Below are 23,921 nucleotides of genomic sequence, written 5' to 3'. Positions count from 1 at the left end.
TGCTGCAATGAACATTGGGGTGCATGTGTCTTTTTGAATTATGGTTTTGTTGGGGTATATGCCCAGTAGCGGAATTGCTGGGTCATATGGTAATTCTATCTTTAGTTTTTAAGGAACCTCCATACTGTTCTCCATAGTGGCTGTATCAATTTACATTCCCACCTATTGTGCAAAGTGCAAGAGGGTTCCCTTTTCTCCACACCCTCTCCAGCATTTGTTTGTAGATTTTCTGATGATGCCCATTCTAACTGGTGTGAGGTGATACCTCATTGTAGTTTTGATTTGCATTTCTCTAATAATTAGTGATGTTGAGCAGCTTTTCATGTGCCTCTTGGCTATCTGTATGTCTTCTTTGGAGAAATGTCTATTTAGGTCTTCTGCCCATTTTTTGATTGGGGTGTCTGTTTTTTTAATATTGAGCTGCATGAACTCTTTATATATTTTGTAGATTAATCCTTAGTCCATTGATTTGTTTGCAAATATTTTCTCCCATGCTGAGGGTTGTCTTTTCGTTTTGTTTATAGTTTCCTTTACTGTGCAAAAGCATTTAAGTTTCATTAGGTCCTATTTCTTTATTTTTGTTTTAATTTCCATTACTGTAGGAGGTGGGTCTAAAAGATCTTGCTGTGATTTATGTCAAAGAGTGTTCTTCCTATCTTTTCCTCTAAGAGTTTTATAGTGTCCAGCCATATACTTAGGTCTTTAATCCATTTTGAGTTTATATTTGTGTATGGTGTTAGGGAGTGTTCTGATTTCATTCTTTTATAAGTAGCTGTCCAGTTTTCTCAGCACCACTTACTGAAGAGGCTGTCTTTTCTCCATTGTATATCCTTGCCTCCTTTGTCATAGATTAGTTGACCATAGGTGCATGGGTTTATCTCTGGGCTTTCTATCCTGTTCCATTGATCTATATTTCTGATTTTGTGCCAGTACCATATTGTCTTGATTACTGTAGCTTTGTAGTATAGTCTGAAGTCAGAGAATCTGATTCCTCCAGCTCTGTTTTTTTCCCCTCAAGATTGCTTTGGCTATTCGGGGTCTCTTGTACCTCCATACAGATTTTAAGATTTTTTTGTTCTAGTTCTGTAAAAAATGCTACTGGTAACTTGATAGGGATTGCACATTGAATCTGCAGATTGCTTTGAGGTAGTCATTCTCACAGTGTTGATTCTTCCCATGCAAGAATATGGTGTATCTCTCCATCTGTTTGTGTCATCTTTGATTTCTTTCATCAGTGTCTTATAGTTTTCTGAGTACAGGTCTTTTACCTCCTTAGGTAGGTTTATTCCTAGGTATTTTATTCTTTTTGTTGCAATTGTAAATGAGATTGTTTCCTTAATTTCTCTTTCTGATCTTTCATTGTTAGTGTATAGGAATGTAAGGAATTTCTGTGCATTAATTTTGTATCCTACAACTTTACCAGATTCATTGATTAGCTCTAGTAGTTTTCTGGTGGCATCTTTAGGATTCTCTATGTATAATATCATGTCATCTGCAAACAGTGACAGTTTTACTTCTTCTTTTCCAATTTGTATTCTTTTTATTTCTTTTTCTTCTCTGATTGCCGGGGCTAGGACTTCCAAAACTATGTTGAATGATAGTGGTGAAAGTGGACATCCTTGTCTTGTTCCTGATCTCAGAGGAAATGCTTTCAGTTTTTCACCATTGAGAATGATGTTTGCTGTGGGCTTCTCTTATATGGCCTTTATGACGTTGAGGTAGGTTCCCTCTATGCCCACTTTCTGGAGAGTTTTTATAATAAATGGGTGTTGAATTTTCTCAGAAGCTTTTCTGCATCTATTGAGATGATCATATGTTTTTGTTTTTTTGTTTGTTTTTTTGGTTTTATTTTTGCGGTAAGTGGGCCTCTCACTGTTGTGGCCTCTCCCGTTGCGGAGCACAAGCTCCAGACGCGCAGGCTCAGTGGCCATGGCTCACGGGCCCAGCTGCTCCATGGCATGTGGGATCTTCCCAGACCAGGGCACAAACCCATGTCCCCTGCATCGGCAGGCGGACTCTCAACCACTGCGCCAACTGGGAAGCCCGATCATACGGTTTTTATTCTTCAATTTGTTAATATGGTGTATCACATTGATTGATCTGTGTATGTTGAAGAATCCTTGCATCCCTGGGATAAATCCCACTTGATCATAGTGTATGTTCCTTTTAATGTGTTGTTGGATTCTGACTGCTAGTATATTGTTGAGGATTTTTGCATCTATATTCATCAGTGATATTGGTCTGTAATTTTCATTTCTTCTAGTATCTTTGTCTGGTTTTGGTATCAGGGTGATGGTGGCCTGGTAGAGTTTGGGAGTGTTCCATCCTCTGCAATTTTTTGGAGGAGTTTGAGAAGGATGGGTGTTAGCTGTTCTCTAAATGTTTGATAGAATTCACTGTGAAGCCATCTGGTCCTGGACTTCTGTTTGTTGGAAGATTTTTAATCACAGTTTCATTACTTGTGATTGGTCTGTTAATATTGTCTATTTCTTCCTGGTTCAGTCTTGGAAGGTGATACCTTTCTAAGAATTTGTCCATTTCTTCCAGGTTGTCCATTTTATTGGCATAGAGTTGCTTGTAGTAGTCTCTTATGATGCTTTGTATTTCTGTGGTATCCATTGTAACTTCTTTTTAATTTCTAATTTTGTTGATTTGAGTTCTCTCCCTCCTTTTCTTGGTGAGTCTGGCTAAAGGTTTATCAATTTTATCTTCTCAAAGAACCATCTTTTAGTTTTACTGATCTTTGCTATTGTTTTCTTTCTATTTCATTTATTTCTGCTCTGATCTTTATGATTTCTTTCCTTCTGCTAACTTTTGTTTTGTTTGTTCTTCTTTCTCTATTTCCTTTAGGTGTAAGGTTAGATTGTTTATTTGAGGTTTTTCATGTTTCTTGAGGTAGGATTGTATTGCTATAAACTTCCCTCTTAGAACTCTTTTTGCTGCATCCCATAGGTTTTGGATCATCATGTTTTCATTGTCATTTGTCTCTAGGTATTTTTTGATTTCCTCTTTGATTTCTTCAGTGCTCTCGTGGTTATTTAGTAACGTATTTTTTTTTAACATCTTTATTGGAGTATAATTGCTTTACAATGGTGTGTTAGTTTCTGCTTTATAACAAAGTGAATCAGTTATACATATACATATGTTCCCATATCTCTTCCCTCTTGCATCTTCCTCCCTCCCACCCTCCCTATCCCACCCCTCTAGGTGGTCACAAACCACCGAGCTGATCTCCCTCTGCTATGTGGCTGCTTCCCACTAGCTATATATTTTACATTTGGTAGTGTATATATGTCCATGCCACTCTCTCACTTTGTCACAGCTTATCCTTCCCCCTCCCCATATCCTCAAGTCCATTCTCTAGTAGGTCTGCATCTTTATTCCCATCTTAACCCTAGGTTCTTCATGATCTGTTTTTCTCCTTAGACTCCATATATATGTGTTACCTATGGTATTTGGTTGTCTCTTTCTGACTTACTTCGCTCTGTATGACACACTCTAGGTCCATCCACCTCACTACAGATAACTCAACTTTTTTCTTTTTATGGCTGAGAAATATCCCATTGTATATATGTGCCACATCTTCTTTATCCATTCATCTGTTGATGGACACTTAGGTTGCTTCCATTTCCTGTCTATTGTAAATAGAGATGCAATGAACATTGTGGTACATGACTCTTTTTGAATTATGGTTTTCTCAGGGTATATACCCAGTAGTGGGATTGCTGGATCGTATGGTAGTTCTATCTGTAGTATTTTAAGGAACCTTCATACTGTTCTCCATAGTGGCTGTATCCATTTACATTCCCACCAACAGTGCAAGAGTGTTCCCTTTTCTGCCCACCCTCTCCAGCATTTATTGTTTGTACATTTTTTGATGATGGCCATTCTGACCGGTGTGAGATGATATCTCATTGTAGTTTTGATTTGCATGTCTCTAATGATTAATGATGTTGAGCATTCTTTCATGTGTTTGTTGGCAATCTGTATATCTTCTGTGGAGAAATGTCTGTTTAGGTCTTCTGCCCATTTTTGGATTGGGTTGTTTGTTTTTTTGTTATTGAGCTGCATGAGCTGCTTGTAAATTTTGGAGGTTAATCCTTTGTCAGTTGCTTCATTTGCAAATATTTTCTCCCATTCTGAGGGTTGTCTTTTGGTCTTGTTTATGGTTTCCTTTGCTGTGCAAAAGCTTTTAAATTTCATTAGGTCCCTTTTGTTTATTTTTGGTTTTATTTCCATTTCTCTAGGAGGTGGGTCAAAAAGGATCTTGCTGTGATTTATGTCATAGAGTGTTCTGCGTATGTTTTTCTGTAAGAGTTTGATACTGGCTGGCCTTACATTTAGGTCTTTAATCCATTTTGAGTTTATTTTTGTGTATGGTGTCAGGGAGTATTCCAATTTCATACTTTTACATGTAGCTGTCCTGTTTTCCCAGCACCACTTATTGAAGAGGCTGTCTTTTCTCTACTGTATATTTTTGCCTCCTTTATCAAAGATAAGGTGACCATATGTGCGTGGGTTTATCTCTGGGCTTTCTATCCTGTTCCATTGATCTATATTTCTTTTTTTGTGCCAGTACCATACTGTCTTGATTACTGTAGCTTTGTAGTATAGTCTGAAGTCAGGGAGCCTGATGACTCCAGCTCCATTTTTCGTTCTCAAGATTGCTTTGGCTATTTGGGGTCTTTTGTGTTTCCATACAAATAGTGAAATTTTTTGTTCTAGTTCTGTGAAAAATGCCAGTGGTAGTTTGATAGGGATTGCATTGAATCTGTAGATTGCTTTGGGTAGTAGAGTCATTTTCACAATGTTGATTCTTCTAATCCAAGAACATGGTATATCTGTCCATCTATTTGTATCATCTTTAATTTCTTTCATCAGTGTCTTATAATTTTTCTGCTTACAGGTCTTTTGTCTCCTTAGGTAGGTTTATTCCTAGGTACTTTATTCTTTTTGTTGCAATGGTAAATGGGACTGTTTTCTTAATTTCACTTCCAGATTTTTCATCATTAGTGTGTAGGAATGCCAGAGATTTCTGAGCATTAATTTTGTATCCTGCTACTTTACCAAATTCATTGATTAGCTCTAGTAGTTTTCTGCTAGCATCTTTAGGATTCTCTATGTATAGTATCATGTCATCTGCAAACAGTGACAGCTTTACTCCTTCTTTTCCTATTTGGATTCCTTTTCTTTCTTTTTCTTCTCTGATTGCTGTGGCTAAAACTTGCAAAACTATGTTGAATAATAGTGGTGAGACTGGGCAACCTTCTCTTCTTCCTGATCATAGTGGAAATGGTTTCAGTTTTTCACCATTGAGAATGATGTTGCCTGTGGGTTTGTCATATATGGCCTTTATTATGTTGAGGAAAGTTCCCTCTTTGACTACTTTCTGCAGGGTTTTTATCATAAACCGGTGTTGAATTTTGTCGAAATCTTTCTCTGCATCTATTGTGATGATCCTATGGTTTCTCTCCTTCAATTTGTTAATGTGGTGTATCACATTGATTGATTTGCATATATTGAAGAATCCTTGCATTCCTGGAATAAACTCCATTTGATCATGGTATATGATCCTTTAACATGCTGTTGGATTCTGTTTGCTAGTATTTTGTTGAGGATTTTTGCATCTATGTTCATCAGTGTTATTGGCCTGTAGTTTTCTTTTTTTGTGACATCTTTGTCTGGTTTTGGTATCAGGGTGATGGTGGCCTCGTAGAATGAGTTTGGGAGTATTCCTTCCTTTGCTATATTTTGGAAGAGTTTGAGAAGGTTAGGTGTTAGCTCTTCTCTAAATGTTTGATAGAATTCGCCTGTGAAGCCATCTGATCCTGAGCTTTTGTTTGTTGGAAGATTTTTAATCACAGTTTCAATTTCAGAGCTTGTTATTGCTCTGTTCATATTTTCTATTTCTTCCTGATTCAGTCTTGGCAGGTTGTGCATTTCTAAGAATTTGTCCACTTCTTCCAGGTTGTCCATTTTATTGGCATAGAGTTGCTTGCAGTAATCTCTCATGATCCTTTGTATTTCTGCAGTGTCAGGTGTTACTTCTCCGTTTTCATTTCTAATTCTGTTGATTTGAGTCTTCTGCCTTTTTTTCTTCATGAGTCTGGCTAATGGTTTATCAATTTTGTTTATTTTCTCAAACAACCAGCTTTTAGTTTCATTGATCTTTGCTATCATTTTCTTCATATCTTTTTCACTTATTTCTGATCTGATCTTTATGGTTTCTTTCCTTCTGCTAACTATGGGGTTTTTCTGTTCTTCCTCTCTAATTTCTTTAGGTGCAAGGTTAGGTTGTTTATTTGAGATGTTTCCTGTTTCTTAATGTAGGATTGTATTGCTATAAACTTCCCTCTTAGAACTGCTTTTGCTGCATCCCATAGGTTTTGGGTCATTTTGTCTGCATTGTCATTTGTTTCCAGGTATTTTTGATTTCCTCTTTGATTTCTTCAGTGATCACTTTGTTATTAAGTAGTGTATTGTTTAGCCTCCATGTGTTTGTATTTTTTACAGATCTTTTCTTATAATTGATATCTAGTCTCATAGTGTTGTGGTCAAAAAACATACTTGATACAATTTCAATTTTCTTAAATTTACCAAGGCTTGATTTGTGACCCAAGATGTGATCTATCCTGGAGAATGTTCATGAGCCCTTGAGAAATACGTGTATTCTGTTGTTTTGGGATGGAATGTCCTATAAATATCAATTAAGTCCATCTGGTTTAATGTATCATTTAAAGCTTGTGTTTCCTTATTTATTTTCATTTTGGAAGTTCTGTCCATTGGTGAAAGTGGGGTGTTAAAGTCCCCTACTATGATTGTGTTACTGCCGATTTTCCGTTTTATGGTTGTTAGTATTTGGCTTACGTATTGAGGTGCTCCTATGTTGGGTGCATAAATATTTACAATTGTTATATCTTCTTCTTGGATCGATCCCTTGATCATTATGTAGTGTCCTTCTTTGTCTCTTGAAACAGTCTTTATTTTAAAGTCTATTTTGTCTGATACAGGAATTGCTACTCCAGCTTTCTTTTGGTTTCCATTTGCATGGAATATCTTTTTCCATCCCCTCACTTTCAGTCTGTATGTGTTCCTAGGTCTGAAGTGGGTTTCTTGTACAGAGCATATATACGGATCTTGTTTTTGTTTCCATACAGCCAATCTGTGTCTTTTGGTGGGAGCATTTAATCCATTTACATTTAAGGTAATTATCGATATGTATGTTCCTATTCCCATTTTCTTAATTGTTTTGGGTTTGTTATTGTAGGTCTTTTCCTTGTCTTGTGTTTCTTGCCTAGAGAAGTTTCTTTAGCATTCGTTGTAAAGCTGGTTTGGTGGTGCTGAACTCTCTCAACTTTTGCTTGTCTGTAAGGGTTTTAATTTCTCCATCAAATCTGAGTGAGATCCTTGCAGGGTAGAGTAATCTTGGTTGTAGGTTTTTCTCCTTGATCACTTTAAATATGTCCTGCCACTCCCTCTGGCTTGCAGAGTTTCTGCTGAAAGATCAGCTGTTAACCTTATGGGGATTCCCTTGTTATGTTATTTGTTGTTTTTCCTTTGCTGCTTTTAATGCGTTTTCTTTGTATTTAATTTTTGATAGTTTGATTAATATGTGTCTTGGCGTGTTTCTCCTTGGATTTATTCTGTATGGGACTCTCTGTGCTTTCTGGACTTGATTAACTATTTCCTTTACCATATTAGGGAAGTTTTCAACTATAATGTCTTCAAATATTTCCTCAGTCCCTTTCTTTTTCTATTCTTCTTCTGGGACCCCTATAATTCGAATATTGGTGCCTTTAATGTTGTCCCAGAGGTCTCTGATAGTGTCCTCAGTTCTTTTCATTCATTTTTCTTTATTCTGCTCTGCAGTAATTATTTCCACTATTTTATCTTCCAAGTCACTTACCGTTCCTCTTCCTCAGTTATTCTGCTATTGATCCCTTCTAGAGTTTTGTTTTTTTGTTTGTTTGTTTTTTTGTGGTATGCGGGCCTCTCACTCTTGTGGCCTCTCCCATTGCAGAGCATAGGCTCTGGACGCACAGGCTCAGCGGCCATGGCTCACGGGCCCAGCCGCTCCGCAGCATGTGGGTTCTTTCCAGACCAGGGCACAAACCCGTGTCCCCTGCATCGGCAGGCAGACTCTCAACCACCGTGCCACCAGGGAAGCCCCCTTCCAGAGTATTTTTAATTTCATTTATTGTGTTGTTCATCATTGCTTGTTTCCTCTTTAGTTCTTCTAGGTCCTTGGTAGATGTTTCTTGCATTTTCTCTATTCTATTTCCAAGATTTTGGATCATCTTTACTATCATTATTCTGAATATTTTTTCAGGTAGACTGCCTATTTCCTCTTCATTTGTTAGGTCTGGTGGGTTTTTATCTTGCTCCTTCATCTGCTGTGTGTTTTTCTGTCTTCTCATTTTGCTAATCTTACTGTGTTTGGGGTCTCCTTTTCGCAGGCTTCAGGTTTGTAGTTCCCGTTGTCTTTGGTGTCTGTCCCCAGTGGCTAAGGTTGGTTCAGTGAGTTGTGTAGGCTTCCTGGTGGAGGGGACTAGTGCCTGTGTTCTGGTGGATGAGGCTGGATCTTGTCTTTCTGGTGGGCAGGTCCATGTCTGGTGGTGTGTTTTGGAGTGTCTGTGGCCCTATTATGATTTTGGGCAGCCTCTCTGCTAATGGATGGGGCTGTGTTCCTGTCTTGCTAGTTGTTTGGCATAGGGTGTCCAGCACTGTAGCTTCCTGGTCATTGAGTGAAGCTGGGTGTTGGTGTTGAGATGGAGATCTCTGGGAGATTTTTGCCGTTTGATATTACGTGGAGCTGGGAGGTCTCTTGTGGACCAGTGTACTGAAGTTGGCTCTCCCACATCAGAGGCACAGCACTGACTCCTGGTTGGAGCACCAAGAGCCTTTCATCCACACGGCTCAGAATAAAAGGGGGGGCGGGGAGGGAGGAAGGAAGGAAGGAAAGAAGGAAGGAAGGAAAGAAGGAAGGAAGGAAAGAAGGAAGGAAGGAAGGGAGGGAGGGGATAAAATAAAATAATGTAAGATAAAATAAAGTTATTAAAATGAAAAATAAAAAATAATTATTAAGAAAAAAATTTTTAAGTAAAAAAAAAGAAAAGAAAAACGTACAGACAGAACCCTAGGACAAATGGTGAAAGCAAAGCTATACAGACAAAATCTCACACAGAAGCATACACATACACACTCACAAAAAGAGGAAAAGTGGAAAAAATTATATATCTTGCTCCCAAAGTCCACCTCCTCAATTTGGGATGATTCGTTGTCTCTTCAGGTATTCTACAGATGCAGGGTACATCAAGTTGATTGTGGAGATTTAATCCACTGCTCCTGAGGCTGCTGGGAGAGATTTCCCTTTCTCTTCTTTGTTCGCACAGCTCCTGGGGTTAAGCTTTGGATTTGGCCCTGCCTCTGCGTTTAGGTCGCCAGAGGGTGTCTGTTCTTCGCTCAGACAGGACGGGGTTAAAGTAGCCGCTGATTTGGGAGCTCTGGCTCACTCAGGCCGTGGCGGGAGGGAGGATATGGATGCAGAGGCCGGCGTGACGTTGCACCAGCTTGAGGCGCACCTTCGTTCTCCTGGGGAAGTTGTCCCTGGATCACGGGACCCTGGCAGTGGCGGGCTGCACAGGCTCCCGGGAGTAGAGGTGTGGATAGTGACCTGTGCTCGCACACAGGCTTCTTGGTGGCGGCAGCAGTGGCCTTAGCGTCCCAGGCCCGTCTCTGGTGTCTGCGCTGATAGCTGCGGTTCGCGCGTTTCTGGAGCTCCTTTAAGCAGCGCTCTTAAATCCCCTCTCCTCGCACACCAGGAAACAAAGAGGGATGAAAAAGTCTCTTGCCTCTTCGGCAGGTCCGGACTTTTTCCTGGACTCCCTCCCGGCTAGCCGTGGCCCACTAGCCCCCTTCAGGCTGTGTTCATGCTTCCAACCCCTGTCCTCTCCCTCTGATCCGACCTCCGAAGCCCAAGCCTCAGCTCCCAGCCCCCACCCGTCCCAGTGGGTGAGCAGACAAGCCTCTTGGGCTGGTGAGTGCTGGTAGGCCCCAATCCTCTGTGCGGGAATCTCTCCACTTTGCCCTCCGCACCCCTTTGCTGCGCTCTCCTCTGTGGCTCCGAAGCCTTCCCCCCTCCGCCACCTGCAGTCTCCACCCGCAAAGGGGCTTCTAGTGTGTGGAAACCTTTCCTCCTTCACAGCTCCCTCCCACTGGTGCAGGTCCCATCCCTATTCTTTTGTCTCTGTTTTTTCTTTTTTCTTCTGCCTTACCCAGGTACGTGGGGAGTTTCTTGCCTTTTGGGAGGTCTGAGGTCTTCTGCCACCGTTCAGTAGGTGTTCTATAGGAGCAGTTCCACGTGTAGATGTATTTCTGATGTATCTGTGGGGAGGAAGGTGATCTCCACGTCTTACTCTTCCGCCATCTTCTCACATCTCCCAGTAACGTATTGTTAAGCCTCCATGTGTTTGTGTTCTTTACATTTTTTTCCATGTAATTCATTTCTAATCTCATAGCGTTGTGGTCAGAAAAGATGCTTGATATGATTTCAATTTTCTTAAATTTACTGAGGCTTGATTTGTGACCCAAGATGTTATCTATCCTGGAGAAAGTTCTGTGTGCACTTGAGAAGAAAGTGTAATCTGCTGTTTTTGGATGGAATGTCCTATAAATATCAATGAAATCTATCTGGTCTATTGTGTCATTTAAAGCTTGTGTTTCCTTATTAATTTTCTGTTTGGATGATCTGTCTACTGGTGAAAGTGGGGTTTTGAAGTCCCCCACTATTATTGTGTTACTTTCAATTTCCTCTTTTATAGCTGTTAGCAGTTGCCTTATGTATTGCGGTGCCCCTAGGTTGGGTGCATATATATTTATAATTGTTATATCTTCTTCTTGGATCGATCCCTTGATCATTATGTAGTGTCCTTCCTTGTCTCTTGTAACATTCTTTATTTTAAAGTCTGTTTTATCTGATATGAGTATTGCTACTCCAGCTTTCTTTTGATTTCCATTTGCATGGAATATCTTTTTACATCCCTTCCCTCTCAGTCGTATGTGTCCCTAGGTCTGAAGTGGGTCTCTTATAGACAGCATATATATGGGTTTTATTTTTGTATCCATTCAGCGAGCCTGTGTCTTTTGGTTGGAGCATTAAACCATTAACATTTAAGGTAATTATCGATATGTATGTTCCTATTACCATTTTCTTAATTGTTTTGGGTTTGTTTTTGTAGGTCCTTTTCTTCTCTTGTGTTTCCCACTAGAGAAGTTCCTTTAGCATTTGTTGTAGAGCTGGTTTGGTGGGCTGAATTCTCTTAGCTTTTGCTTATCTGTGAAGCTTTTGATTTCTCCATCGAATCTGAATGAGATCCTTGCCAGGTAGAGTAGTCTTTGTTGTAGGTTCTTCCCTTTCATCACTTTAAATATATTGTGTCACTCCCTTCTGGCTTGTAGAGTTTGTGCTGAGAAATCAGCTGTTAACCTTATGGGAGTTCCTTTGTATGTTTTTTGCAGTTTTTCCCTTGTTGCATTTAATAATTTTTCTTTATCTTTAAGTTTTGTCAATTTGATTACTATGTGTCTCAGCGTGTTTCTCCTTTGGTTTATCCTGCCTGGGACTGTCTGCACTTCCTGGGCTTGAGTGGCTATTTCCTTTTCCAAGGGAAGTTTTCAACTATAATTTCTTCATATATTTTCTGGGGTCCTTTCTCTCTCTCTTCTCCTTCTGGGACCCCTGTAATGTGAATGTTGGTGCGTTTAATGTTGTCGCAGAGGTCTCCTAGGCTGTCTTCATTTCTTTTCATTCTTTTTTCTTTATTCTGTTCCGTGGCAGTGTATTCCACCATTCTGTCTTCCAGGTCACTTATCCGTTCTTCTGCCTCAGTTATCTGCTATTGATTCCTTCTAGTGTATTTTTCATTTCAGTTTTTGTATTGTTCATCTCTGTTTGTTTGTTCTTTAATTCTTCTAGGTCTTTGTTAAAGATTTCTTGCATCTTCTCAGTCGTCGCCTCCATTCTTTTTCTGAGGTCATGGATCATTTTCACTGTCATTATTCTGAATTCTTTTTCTGGAAGATTGCCTATCTCCACTTCATTTAGTTGTTTTTCTGGGGTTTTATCTTGTTCCTTCAACTGGTACATAGTCCTCTGCCTTTTCATTTTGTCTGTCTTTCTGTGGATGTGGCTTTCATTCCACAGGCTTCAGGACTGTAGTTCTTCTTGCTTCTGCTTTCTGCCCTCTGGTGGATGAGGCTATATAAGAGGCTTGTGCAAGGGACTGGTGGTGGGTAGAGCTGGGTGTTGCTCTGGTAGGCAGGGCTCAGTAAAACTTTAATCTGCTTTTCTGCTGATGGGTGGGGCTGAGTCCCCTTCCTGTTGGTTGTTTGGCCTGAGGCGACCCATCGCTGGAGCCTACAGGCTCTTTGGTGGGGCCAATGTCGGCTCCGGGAGGGCTCATGCCAAGGAGTACTTCCCAGAACTTCTGCTGCCAGTGTCCTTGTCCCCGGGGTGAGCCACAGCCACCCCCAGCCTCTGCAGGAGACCCTCTAACACTAGCAGGTAGGTCTGGTTCAGTCTCCTATGGGGTCACTGCTCCTTCCTCCTTGGTCCTGATGTGCACACTACTTTGTGTGTGCCCTCCAAGAGTGGAGTCTCTTTTTCCCCCAGTCCTGTCAAAGTCCTGCAATCAAATCCCGCTAGCCTTCAAAGTCTGATTCTCTAGGAATTCCTCCTCCCGTTGCCGGACCCCCAGGTTGGGAAGCCTGACGTGGGGCTCAGAACCTTCTCTCCAGTGGGTGGACCTCTGTGGTGTAAGTGTTCGTTCTCCAGTGTGTGAGTCGCCCACCAGCGGTTATGGGATTTGCTTTTATTGTGATTGCTCCCCTCCTGCCATCTCCTTGTGGCTTCTCCGTTGTCTTTGGATGTGAGGTATCTTTTTTGGTGAGTTCCAGTGTCTTCCTGTTGATGATTGTTCAACAGTTAGTTGCGATTCCCGTGCTCTGGCAAGAGGGAGTGCGCGCACGTCCTTCTACTCCGTCATCTTGAACCCCAGTGGGTACTTCTTTATACTTTATGTAATACCACTTCACATAATACATTTATTTTTGAGTGTTTCTAAGACCAAATGAAGGAGAAACACTCACAGTTTTTTAATTAAGTGATTCTGTGCCACTTGCATAGCAATAGAACAACTGTCTTTAGTAAACTTGAAAGTGAGCCATATTTCTCAGGGCAAAAAATGGGATCTTCTTGAGTATTCAATTTGTGAAGCATATTGCTTTTGAAATACTTTGGCTGTATGCCACAGGATGTCCAAAGATGTTTTATGGTGCAAATATCTTAATTCTTTAGGGGAAATAAGTGACTTTTTCCCCTTGGTTGAAGGAAGAAATTTAAAAACAAGTTGATTTTCATTAATCTTAACTAATATAAGACAGAGTCTTTATTTGCCAATAATTTTCTTATTGTGGTTTATAATCTGTGTTTGATCCAACACCCCTTTGAGAGTCAAATAAAAGCTATGTGCCTTCTCAGCAAGAAAAATGCCAGTATACTCCAGTTTGCATGTAATTTCATAGTGTTCACAGAGCCAAAGTTTTTTCATAGATCCTGGATAAGAAACTCTGCTTTATCTTAGAATTCTGTAGATATTATTGGTGGACAAAATCTTATTTTAATTTATATATACTATGCATTTTATAGGAGTTTTATTTTTCCTATATATTTATTTGTAGCTAAAACTTATGGAATGCATGCTTATTTCTTATTTATTAAGAAAGTCACCATACTTTATTAGGAGTTAATATTAAGCTATTGTTCAGTATATCTAGTGTAAAACATATACCCTTGAGTAGAACTCAGAAGAAAGGTCAACAAAGTTGTACACTCAATACCATATTGCTAGTTAAATATACAGCCAATAAATAAATATGTGATTGTAGAATTACTTATTTTAGAAAAAAGTAAATTAATCTGAGGAAGAGCTACAAGTGAGATACTGAGTTTTGAATGGCAGTAATTTCTTATTTGTTCTGCTTATCTTAGTTATAATAGAGAAATAACCGTGACAAGATTTAACAGAATTTGCAGGGTCACTTACATCAGGCTGATTACCAGGAGAGTTGATACGTTTTGTGTGGGGAAGTTTTTCTTAGCTACTTCTCCCAATAGTTCTCTTATTTCCTAAGTAAATAAAAAAATTAATAAAACCCCAGATTTATTTGTCACCTGGAAAATGTTTTCCCTGAAAGAATTAAAAGGCAACTTGTAAATAACTATACTTATACTTGAATTTCTTAAACGGTATTGAAAAGGAATGAAGGAACAGGGCAGCCCTCAGCTCCCATGTGAAAGGACCCGTTGCTCCTTGTCATGCACAGAAAAGCAAGTTGTTAGCTAGTTTTTAGTTTATATTCCTTCATTCTATAGATTGCCATCTCAGAAGTTCAGCTTTAAAAAAAAAAAAGGAATCAACTGAGGAATCATACATTTCCTGCTTATTTTAGTTCATGCCATCTTAAACTCCCAAGTCCAAGGAAAGAGAGGAAAACCCAGAATGCCTTACTATTCATAGCATCTTGATTTTCTTACACTTGATTGTGTATCTCAGCAGTATTTGACTTGGATGAAGGAAATGACAGAAAAACTTTGCAGTCTTCAAATCTGGATCATAAGATGTCAGAGCCTTCTGTTACCTCATTTGACATCTGTTATTTTATGGCTCCTGCAAGCTCCATTTCCTTGGAGGTACTTGAAACTGCAGCTTATTTAGACAGTTTCGAAGATAGGTTCAGCTTATCCTCCAATTCTTTTATACTAAAAAATAAGTGTGCTTTAAATTTTTAAAAATATCTTCCTTCATGTATTTGAAACATTTAAAAATTGTTTTCAAACTCTCATTAGCGTGATTTTTTTCCTATAGATGCTTTAAGTTTATTTCTTATTGCTTTTCATTTTATAGTCCCTCATAATATGTTGCTAGCTTTATTTCCATCTGTCTTGACTTTGTATCTGGTAATTATTGATCTATAAATTAATATCCAATTACTAGAGCCCAATATAGAAAGGAAATATGCAGTATAATTCTTTGTTAAAATGAAAAATCTTCATTTGTGCCCCGGTCTACCTGATGCATTGGTACATCATGGCCGGTGTCCATTCTAACTGGCCAGCTCTTGTGCAGTAAGTATGTGTTGTTAAGTGTCTTGAATATCACTATGCCTAAAATACATTTTTCCTGGATGAAGTAAGAATTTTTCTGTTTTAATATACAATCAGATTCCTCCTCTGTCATTTCTTTTTTTAAAAAAAATATTTATTTATGGCTGCGCTGGGTCTTTGTTGCTGCACACGGGCTTTCTCTAGTTGTGGCGAGTGGGGGCTACTGTTTGTTGTGGTGTGCAGGCTTCTCATTGCAGTGGCTTCTCTTGTTGCGGAGCACGGGCTCTAGGTGTGCGGGCTCAGTAGTTGTGGCGCACAGGCTTAGTTGCTCCACGGCATATGGGATCTTCCTGGACCAGGGCTTGAACCCATGTCTCCTGCATTGGCAGGTGGATTCTTAACCACTGCGCCACCAGGCAAGTCCCCTCCTCTGTCATTTCTTACTCTTTTGTATTTAATTTCAGCTTAGAATTATTTTGCTTACTGGTTATACCTTTTTAGTTTATGTAATAAGAATAAAATCCTAAATAAAAGAGACACAGATAAATAGAGAATAAATTTTTATGGTGATGAACAATGTCTAACAATTTAACAGATCTTAAAACTAAAAACTAAAGATTGTCTACTCTGATTTAGCTTGTGGTGCATATCAGGGACCTGAGATTAAAATCCTGGTACCTTTTTTTCTGAACCTATTTGAGAATTTTGTGCAGTTGAAGATGAAATTTGAAAGTAGGAAAAAAAGTAAATTTTCATCACTTCTTACCCTTCTTTTTAAAGGGTCTCAGCCATTGGGTCAGTGACAGAGTGGGCCATCCCTGTCTATGCAGAGGCAAACTTTTGACTTCCTCTCTTAGGACATATAGAGTTTCGATTAATAGCATTCCACTGCAGTTTTCCTTTTCACGTAGATATTAACTTGAACCAAGAGTGCGAATAACTCTAACAGAAATTGACCCTTATTTTCCATTTGTCTCTGAAGTATCAAATCCCAGATATTAACCAGATTTTTTATTCATGTTTTTAGAGATTACTATTTATGCTTGATTCCAAATTACTATGAAAAGCAATACTGCTGAACTTATAGCACATTAAAGTTTTACATCCCATGGTATAGCAGTGAGAAAGATGATGAAAAATGGAACTCTTTTTTTGTGATGTTCATTTTTGTCTCTTAGAACTGTAAACAGACCAAGGCGTCATCATTATGTTCCAGTTTCCATTCTTGGCCTTCCATGGCCCCTCTATAGCTAAACTCCTGTCTCAAGTACGCTTCATAATTTGGAAGTCACATGCCCATGGCTGCAGCCACAGGGAATAGTCCTTCAGTTTGTGCCTTACAAAACTGTGTCTTCCTGCTGCATCCTGTCTGGTTATTCCCAGGCTCATCTGCTGGGTTCTCTACTGAAGCCCCTTCCTTCTTTCCTTCCTTCCCCCTCTTCAAGTACCTCCTTCTCTCCAGTCCTTCCTCCTTGCCCAGTACCTGCTCCCCCTAACCTCCTGATCTCCAGTTAAACTTTTTCTCATATCGCATTGATCCCTTTTAGGACCTCTCAATGTCACTTATGGTATACAGAATGCTTGTTACATACATTCTAACTTCATCTTAAGAACGGTCTAGCTAGTAGGAAAAGGTTAGCCTCACTTTAGGGCTTTTCTCTAGGAATAAGTGCATTTTAACACTGATCTTCTTCAGACAATCTCTCTACCTTTGATGTCTGATCTGTGAATGAAATCTAAAGGTAGAAATAAGGCAGGAAGAAACCTACCCATCTGGACTTACCAGTGAGCAAATCAAGAGAAGACAGGGCAGGCCTTAGTTCTTTTTTTTTTTTTTTTTTGCGGTACGCGGGCCTCTCACTGTTGTGGCCTCTCCCGTTGTGGAGCACAGGCTCCAGACACGCAGGCTCAGCGGTCATGGCTCACGGGCCCAGCCGCTCCGCGGCATATGGGATCTTCCCGGAACGGGGCACGAACCCGTGTCCCCTGCGTCGGCAGACGGACTCTCAACCACTGCGCCATCAGGGAAGCCCAGGCCTTAGTTCTTAAATCTCACCATATAGACCCCTTGGCTGCCCCCCTAGTTAGCCAGACCAAGAAGTCAACTGGAACTTTACTCTTGGTTCTACTGGACACTTTGACTTGTCTGATTTATTGTTAACACAAGTAAGAAGAGATTTGGTGACTGAATCTGTTAGTGACCATTTGATTCCTATAGAATCCGAGGGTTTTCCCCCACCAACAGGCATTTCTTTGTTCTTTATATTTTTGGATGTTTAAACTTCTGACTTGAGTACTTTAAATATCATAAAATACACTTTATTTTCAGTAGCATGCTAAGGAAATTACTGTTATTCCTGTGTTAGTATCAAATGAGGAAATCGGATCCAAAGTGATAATCAAATTATAGCTTTTTACTTTCCATCTGACTGCTGGCTTAGTTTGGGGCAGCTGTCAGCTTCACACATGGTTTTAATAAGAAAAGATGCTTCGGAAGAGGTCTGATTTGAAGAAAAATATACCCTGGGGGGAGACTCAAAGTTGTGGAGGAGAAGGATGTCGTTTTGTTTCAAAGCAGCATATCATAAGAAGGAGGTGAGGTTGTAATGGTTTAGTGGAGCAGGTGTATGAAGAAGTGTGTACATCTTCAAAGCCAGTGGAGGTTGGTATTGATTATTATCAAAAGAATCTTAAGATTCCATTCATGATCATCACCGTGTCTCAAAATTGGTTGAGTTCCATTATTGTTGCTGAGCCCTGAGCAGTATAGTTTTTCTAATGCTCGTCCCTAGCAAGCTCCTTCTAAAGCACCTCATGGACCATGGTGCAGTGTGTTATGGCTCACTAAAATATGATCTCAGACAGCTTCTGGAGATCAGTCATGTCAAAATGTAGAGTAATTATAATTTTCCAAGTTAACGTTTTTCAAACCTGAAGCATTATCTCCTACATGTCTGGGCTTCCCCACTATGAAATGTTGCATGCTGATAAACAGTGGAAATGTCTATCAGCGCATGTCATTACATGAACTGTTTCTTGATCATTTATAGGAACTAAGAGAAATACATAATAAGCAGCAGCTACAGAAACAGAAGTCCATAGAGGCTGAACGACTGAAACAGAAAGAACAAGAGCGAAAGATCATAGAATTAGAAAAACAAAAAGGAGAAGCCCAAAGGTGAGTCTTTTCAGTGGATTGTGGACCCTTCTGGAAGGAACTTTGAGTATTTACTATTCTTTGCGGGGCTTCTCCAAGTTCTTACTGCACCAGAAAGAGCCTTCAGTCTTTAATGTGTGTGTGGGCACATGTATATATAAATCTTTGCATGTGTAAGTACCCCCCAAAGTTTTTGGTTGGTGCCCAGAGCTCTCTCAGGCTACAACTATGTAGATAAATGTAATTATACAAGAAATTGGGACACTTGGTATGCTTGTTTGCATGCCAATGACCAAAATACGTTTCCAGTTCACAGCCTTTTAATAACAGTGGCCATCAGAGTCCTGGGTTTCAAATCAAAGTCCCTGAGCTCAGTGGCCACACAGGGTTTCTCCAGTGAGACAGAAAGTATACCACGCCATCTTCTTTCTTCTTTTTTTTCAACTGCAAATGAAACTCGAGTACAAAAGGAGAAAATTTGCTGTTGCTGCTGCTGCTTAGGACACAGACACATTTTTGTTTGAATATTTATGTCTGTAGTCTTTTATTTGTAACCTTTCGTAGTAAATTGTAGAAATTTATTGTTTCCCTTTTGGTGTGTCTGATTTTGTTATCAGATATTTGCTTTTTAAACTACAAATTGATTTTAGACTCCCAAGAAACAAAAGTGACCAAATATCCCAATGATATAGTGTAAATTATAAAAATTGGTTATTGAAATTAGACTAAAAAGATGAGGAAACTCATACTTTAGGCAAGTCACTGACTTTTACTGGCCTGAGCTCAGTTTAACTGCCAGGGTGCACATTTTTTTTTTTTTAAACATTTATTTATTTATTTATTTATTTTAATTTCATTTTTGGCTGCATCAGGTCTTAGTTGTGGCATGTGGGATCTTCGTTGCGGTGCACGGGCTTTTCTCTAGTTGTGGTGTGCGGGGTCCAGAGCGCATGGGCTCTTTAGTTTGCAGCATATGGGCTCTCTAGTTGAGGCAAGCGGGCTCAGTAGTTGTGGCACGTGGGCTTAGTTGCCCCACGGCATGTGGTATCTTAGATCCCCAACCAGGGATCAAACCCGAATCCCCTGCATTGGAAGATGGATTCTTTACCACTGGACCACCGGGGAAGTCCCCAGGGTGTACTTCTGCAGCACTTTTTATTATGGGTACATATTGTATTTTGCATTTGGTGTTTTGGTCTTTTTTATCATGCCAGTGGGTAGGTAGGGTTTCAAACCCATTTAGAGGACTATTTTATGGTTCTCTTGGTGGAAGGAGGTAGGTCTAGGATTATGTCCCAGGGATTAATTCCTTGGATATGTTGATTAACTCCATCATTTTCTTATCTTCGAAGTTTATTATTCACAATACACTGCACCAAAGTTTCACTTTCCTACAGAGTAGAAATACACATACAGTGTCATGATATAAAAGTTTAAATTTTCTGCTTACAATTGTATGATAAATAGCACCCAGAATTTAACTTCAGAAATTACGTGGTTATATGCTTTTATAAATGGTGGCCTTTATTGGTGGAATATGTTAAGCAAATTTTATTTGTTGTTATGAATAACAATTAACATTCCTACCCCTCCAAAAAATGTCTTTTATGCTTTCTTAAAAGATGTTTTGGGGCTTCCCTGGTGGCGCAGTGGTTGAGAGTCCACCTGCCGATGCAGGGGACACGGGTTCGTGCCCCGGTCTGGGAAGATCCCACATGCAGCGGAGCGGCTGGGCCCGTGAGCCATGGCCGCTGAGCCTGTGCGTCCGGAGCCTGTGCTCCGCAACGGGAGAGGCCACAACAGTTGAGAGGCCCGTGTACCACAAAAAAAAAAAAAAAAAAAAAAAAGATGTTTTGAAAATTGTAAGTGAAATGCTTGATTTAAATTGAAAAGAATTCTACTGCAGTAAAGCTTCACGTTTATACAGAGTAGAAATAAATATAATATTTTTTTAATGGAGAATAAAAGTTTTATTTGTTTATATCATGTTCCCTTAGCAGTTTCCTAGTTCCAGGAGATGACCTTTGTGCGTTAGCCATGTCACAGGCTAGCGATTCGTGCTGTAGACTTTAGAACCAGGCTGCCTGAAGTGGTCCCCAAGCTGGTGTGGCTGTGTGACCTTGGACAAGTCATTCACTCCCTCTGCCTCATTTTCATCTGTAAAATTTGGATGATAATGATAGGACCTACCTACCTAGTGTGAGGGTTAAAGTAGTTAACAAACGTGGAGGACTAGTTATTATTAACATGGTATCATTTATTATTGCATATTAGTTTCTTTCTTTCTTTATTTTGTTGTACCATGTCATAGTTGCAGTGCATGGGCTCCTTAGTTGCGGCAGGCGGGCTCCTTAGCTGTGGCAAGCAAACTCTTAGTTGCGGCATGCCTGTGGGATCTAGTTCCCTGACCAGGGGTCAAACCCAGGACCCCTGCATTGGGAGCTCAGAGTCTTACCCACTGTGCCACCAGGGAAGTCCCACATTAGTTTCATTTAATGTGTGATCATTTAAAGTGTTTTCTGATTTTCTAAAATATTATGGAATGAGGGAAAAATCATCCCTGATCTTTTCCTATGGATTTCAGGTTGAGGCCATCATATTTTTCAAGGCCTATATTTAATTGCACTTCGCGTCAGCTAGTTTAAAAAACAAAGCAGTCGAATTCAGTAAGATACATAGAAACTGTTGCTTAGTAAGGGTTGGTTACTATCTGAAGGGTTCAAAATAACCTGTTGGTTCCCGCTTCAGTTCTGGGGAGCTACTTGTGTGCGTGTACATACAGTGTGTCCCCTCAGTGATCTAATTGTTCATGGACTTCTTTAAGCAATATTTCATTTGCAGTGCTGGGTATACTTTCTCTTCATGGAAGTTATGTTCCTATGTTGTATGGCTTTTATTTTTCTTTGCAATTATATGCCAGTTTTAAAATCGAGAAGTATTTTTGTGATTTTTTTCTAATCACTTTATAAGCTAGCTACATCAGGAATTTTCTTTCTTTGTTTTTCTACATCATGTGATTTCATCTCACTCAGAAAGGGAGCCTTGAGAGCCTCTGTTTCATTGATTCCGATCCCTCCATCTGAAGAACAATATCCCTTGGTGTTTAGCATCCCGTTGACTAGATGGAGCTCTTTGTGCAAAGAGGCCACACAGCAGTGTTAACTTGGGAGTTGCTTCCCTGCTGTAATCAGGCATTTTGTTGACAGACGAGCTCAGGAAAGGGACCAGCAGTGGCTGGAGCACGTGCAACAAGAAGATGAGCATCAGCGGCCAAGAAAACCCCACGAGGAGGAAAAACTCAAAAGGGAAGAGAGTGTCAAAAAGAAGGAGAGTGAGGAAAAGGGCAAACAGGAAATGCAAGACAAGCTGAGTCGGCTTTTCCATCAACAAGAGCCAGCTAAGCCAGCTGTCCAAGCACCCTGGTCCACCGCAGGTATGAGAGGCCAAAATTATTCTAGCAAATAAGTCCTTTTCTACACCTGAAACTAACACAACATCGTAAATCAACTATACCCCAATACAAAATAAAAATTAAAAAAAAAAAAAGTCCTGTTCTCCCAGATCCTCTTGGGAAATATTCATGTCTTATCAGGCTCTATCTTGGCTGTGTTCATAGCGATGAGAACGTCAGCGTCTTTTTTTGGATGGTGCAGCTGTTCATCTTCTAGCATCATCAGATGTCTGTTTAGTTCTCCCCACACCGTGCCAACCTTTGGCATCCAGAAGTCTTTTGCAGACGACAGTGGCATGAAGTTTCATTGTCAAGACCCATTCATACACCTGTATTCCAAATGGAGGTCATAACCCTTCCTGCTTCTCTGTTTTGTTATGTTCTCTGGGAACTTCAGGGCTGTCTCAAAAGCAGGAAGTGGCACTTCTTCCCCTTGCCTATAGTGACGTGACATTCACTGTCTTCAGTCTGCACTGCATACAACTGTGTTCTTACCTTTTGAAACTTTTTTTTTTTTTGCCCTTTGAACATAAGTTACATCTTTATAAATAACGATAAATGAAAGACTTTGAAATAGCTAGAAAACATTATCCCTTTTATCAGATGCAAACTAGAATGTATTTTTTAAATTCTTGTGTGGCTGTACGATATTGTAAAGCTTAGGAGATAATACTCAGCTGAGGAAAGTGATGGCCTTTTCCTTTGTTTGGCAAATGACAAATGTTTGTTTCCTGTTTGCACAGCGGGCAGGGATGGGAGTGAGGGTTCAGAGTTGGCCGACACCCTCCCTGCCTCAAGATGCATGCAGTCCAGGGAGAAAGACTGGCAAGCCATCAGATCCACACAGGAGCCTGTGCCATACGAGGACAAAATATATGTTTTAATATTTTTTTTGATCTGAAAATTATTTCACCATGACTTGATCTTAAGTTCCTTATGCGTCCTCTTGGTATAAAATGAGGATTTTTTTTCTCCTTTGGTCAGTGGGAAATTATGCACATCATTCAGTTCAAGATGACACAAAGATAGTACTTTCACGGCTTTTCAGAGAAAATAGGTGTGTATCAAAATACTTGCAGCTCTTGGGTAAAAACAGTTCAGAGGGCTGTGAGTAGTTATTAATCAGGATCCAAAATATCCTCTGCTCACGTGCATTTTTAAAAATTTTACTTCATTGTAAAGCTACATTATTTTCATCTAGGGTCTGTCCTTGGTTCATTTTTTTCTCTAGGACGTGTAATTCACCAGGAATTACAATTGAATGATCAATAAGAACGGTTCTTGGTGAAATCAGCACTTATGTTTTACATGACCACATTGAGGGCCTAAAACATCAACCTTTCCATGTCTCTTAATATGGAAAGTTAAAGTTGTGCTTCTTTGCCCCCTCCCCTATGAGTTGGCTGTTTCAAATTTGCATCACATTCGAACTGCTGCATCGTGCTAGACACCCTGCATGGGGGAAAGAGGTCTGGATGCTTTATAGGTGCGCACTGTTGACACCTAAGCCAGGGAGCAGAGAACAGGGACTTCAGGCAGCCTCACTGCACTCAGCACTGGGATGACCTTGGTTTAGCGTCCACTAATGACCTCTCTGATGGGTTCTAGTTGCTGACATCAGATTTGGCTCTCCTTTGGTTTCAGAACCAAACACATCCTCACTATGTGTTCCAGAAATTCCTTGAGGAGATGTAAATTGTTCAGATGTTAAGATAGGCAGCAGAGGAGATAGATGTCTGTAATTTGGCTTGTGTCATGCATTTGTGTTCCGTGTAACGGTTTATTTTTGTTCCCTTCTCCTTCTTTCCTCGTAAACAGAAAAAGGTCCACTTAGCATTTCTGCACAGGAGAATGTAAAGGTGGTGTATTACCGAGCACTCTATCCCTTTGAGTCCAGAAGTCACGATGAAATCACGATCCAGCCAGGAGATATAGTCATGGTAAGAAAGACTCCAGCAAAAGCGTGCTTTCTGTTGATGGTTAGCATCTGTCCTCTTTTTGTACTTTATTTGACAATTGTAAAATGGTTAGTGAGTGTGAAATCCAGTAATCCAGCATTTGAGTTTTTGAAGTATAGCCTCACTCTTCTTCCTTTTCTATTAGAATGAAAGTTGGCACTTAAAAACGTATCCCAGCATCACTTTAAAATA

At 39.9% G+C, this 23,921-nt stretch overlaps 1 protein-coding gene across 2 annotated transcripts in view; it reads left to right on the top strand.

The window, feature by feature from the left end:
* The window catches only part of ITSN1 (intersectin 1), a gene marked incomplete at its 3' end in the record, with an annotated part of 230,302 nt that overhangs the window by 124,084 nt on the left and 82,297 nt on the right, over positions 1-23,921 (top strand). For both annotated transcript variants that reach the window (XM_082840315.1, XM_082840316.1), the window contains exons 17-19: positions 18,214-18,341; positions 21,527-21,753; positions 23,590-23,711. In XM_082840315.1, the coding sequence (XP_082696441.1) occupies positions 18,214-18,341; positions 21,527-21,753; positions 23,590-23,711 (477 nt within the window). The remainder of the gene's footprint in view (positions 1-18,213; positions 18,342-21,526; positions 21,754-23,589; positions 23,712-23,921) is intronic.

Source organism: Leucopleurus acutus (assembly GCF_964270905.1).
Source record: "Leucopleurus acutus genome assembly, chromosome: 5".
Classification (NCBI taxonomy): Eukaryota; Metazoa; Chordata; class Mammalia; order Artiodactyla; family Delphinidae; genus Leucopleurus; species Leucopleurus acutus.
This window is presented reverse-complemented; position numbering and strand designations above follow the sequence as displayed.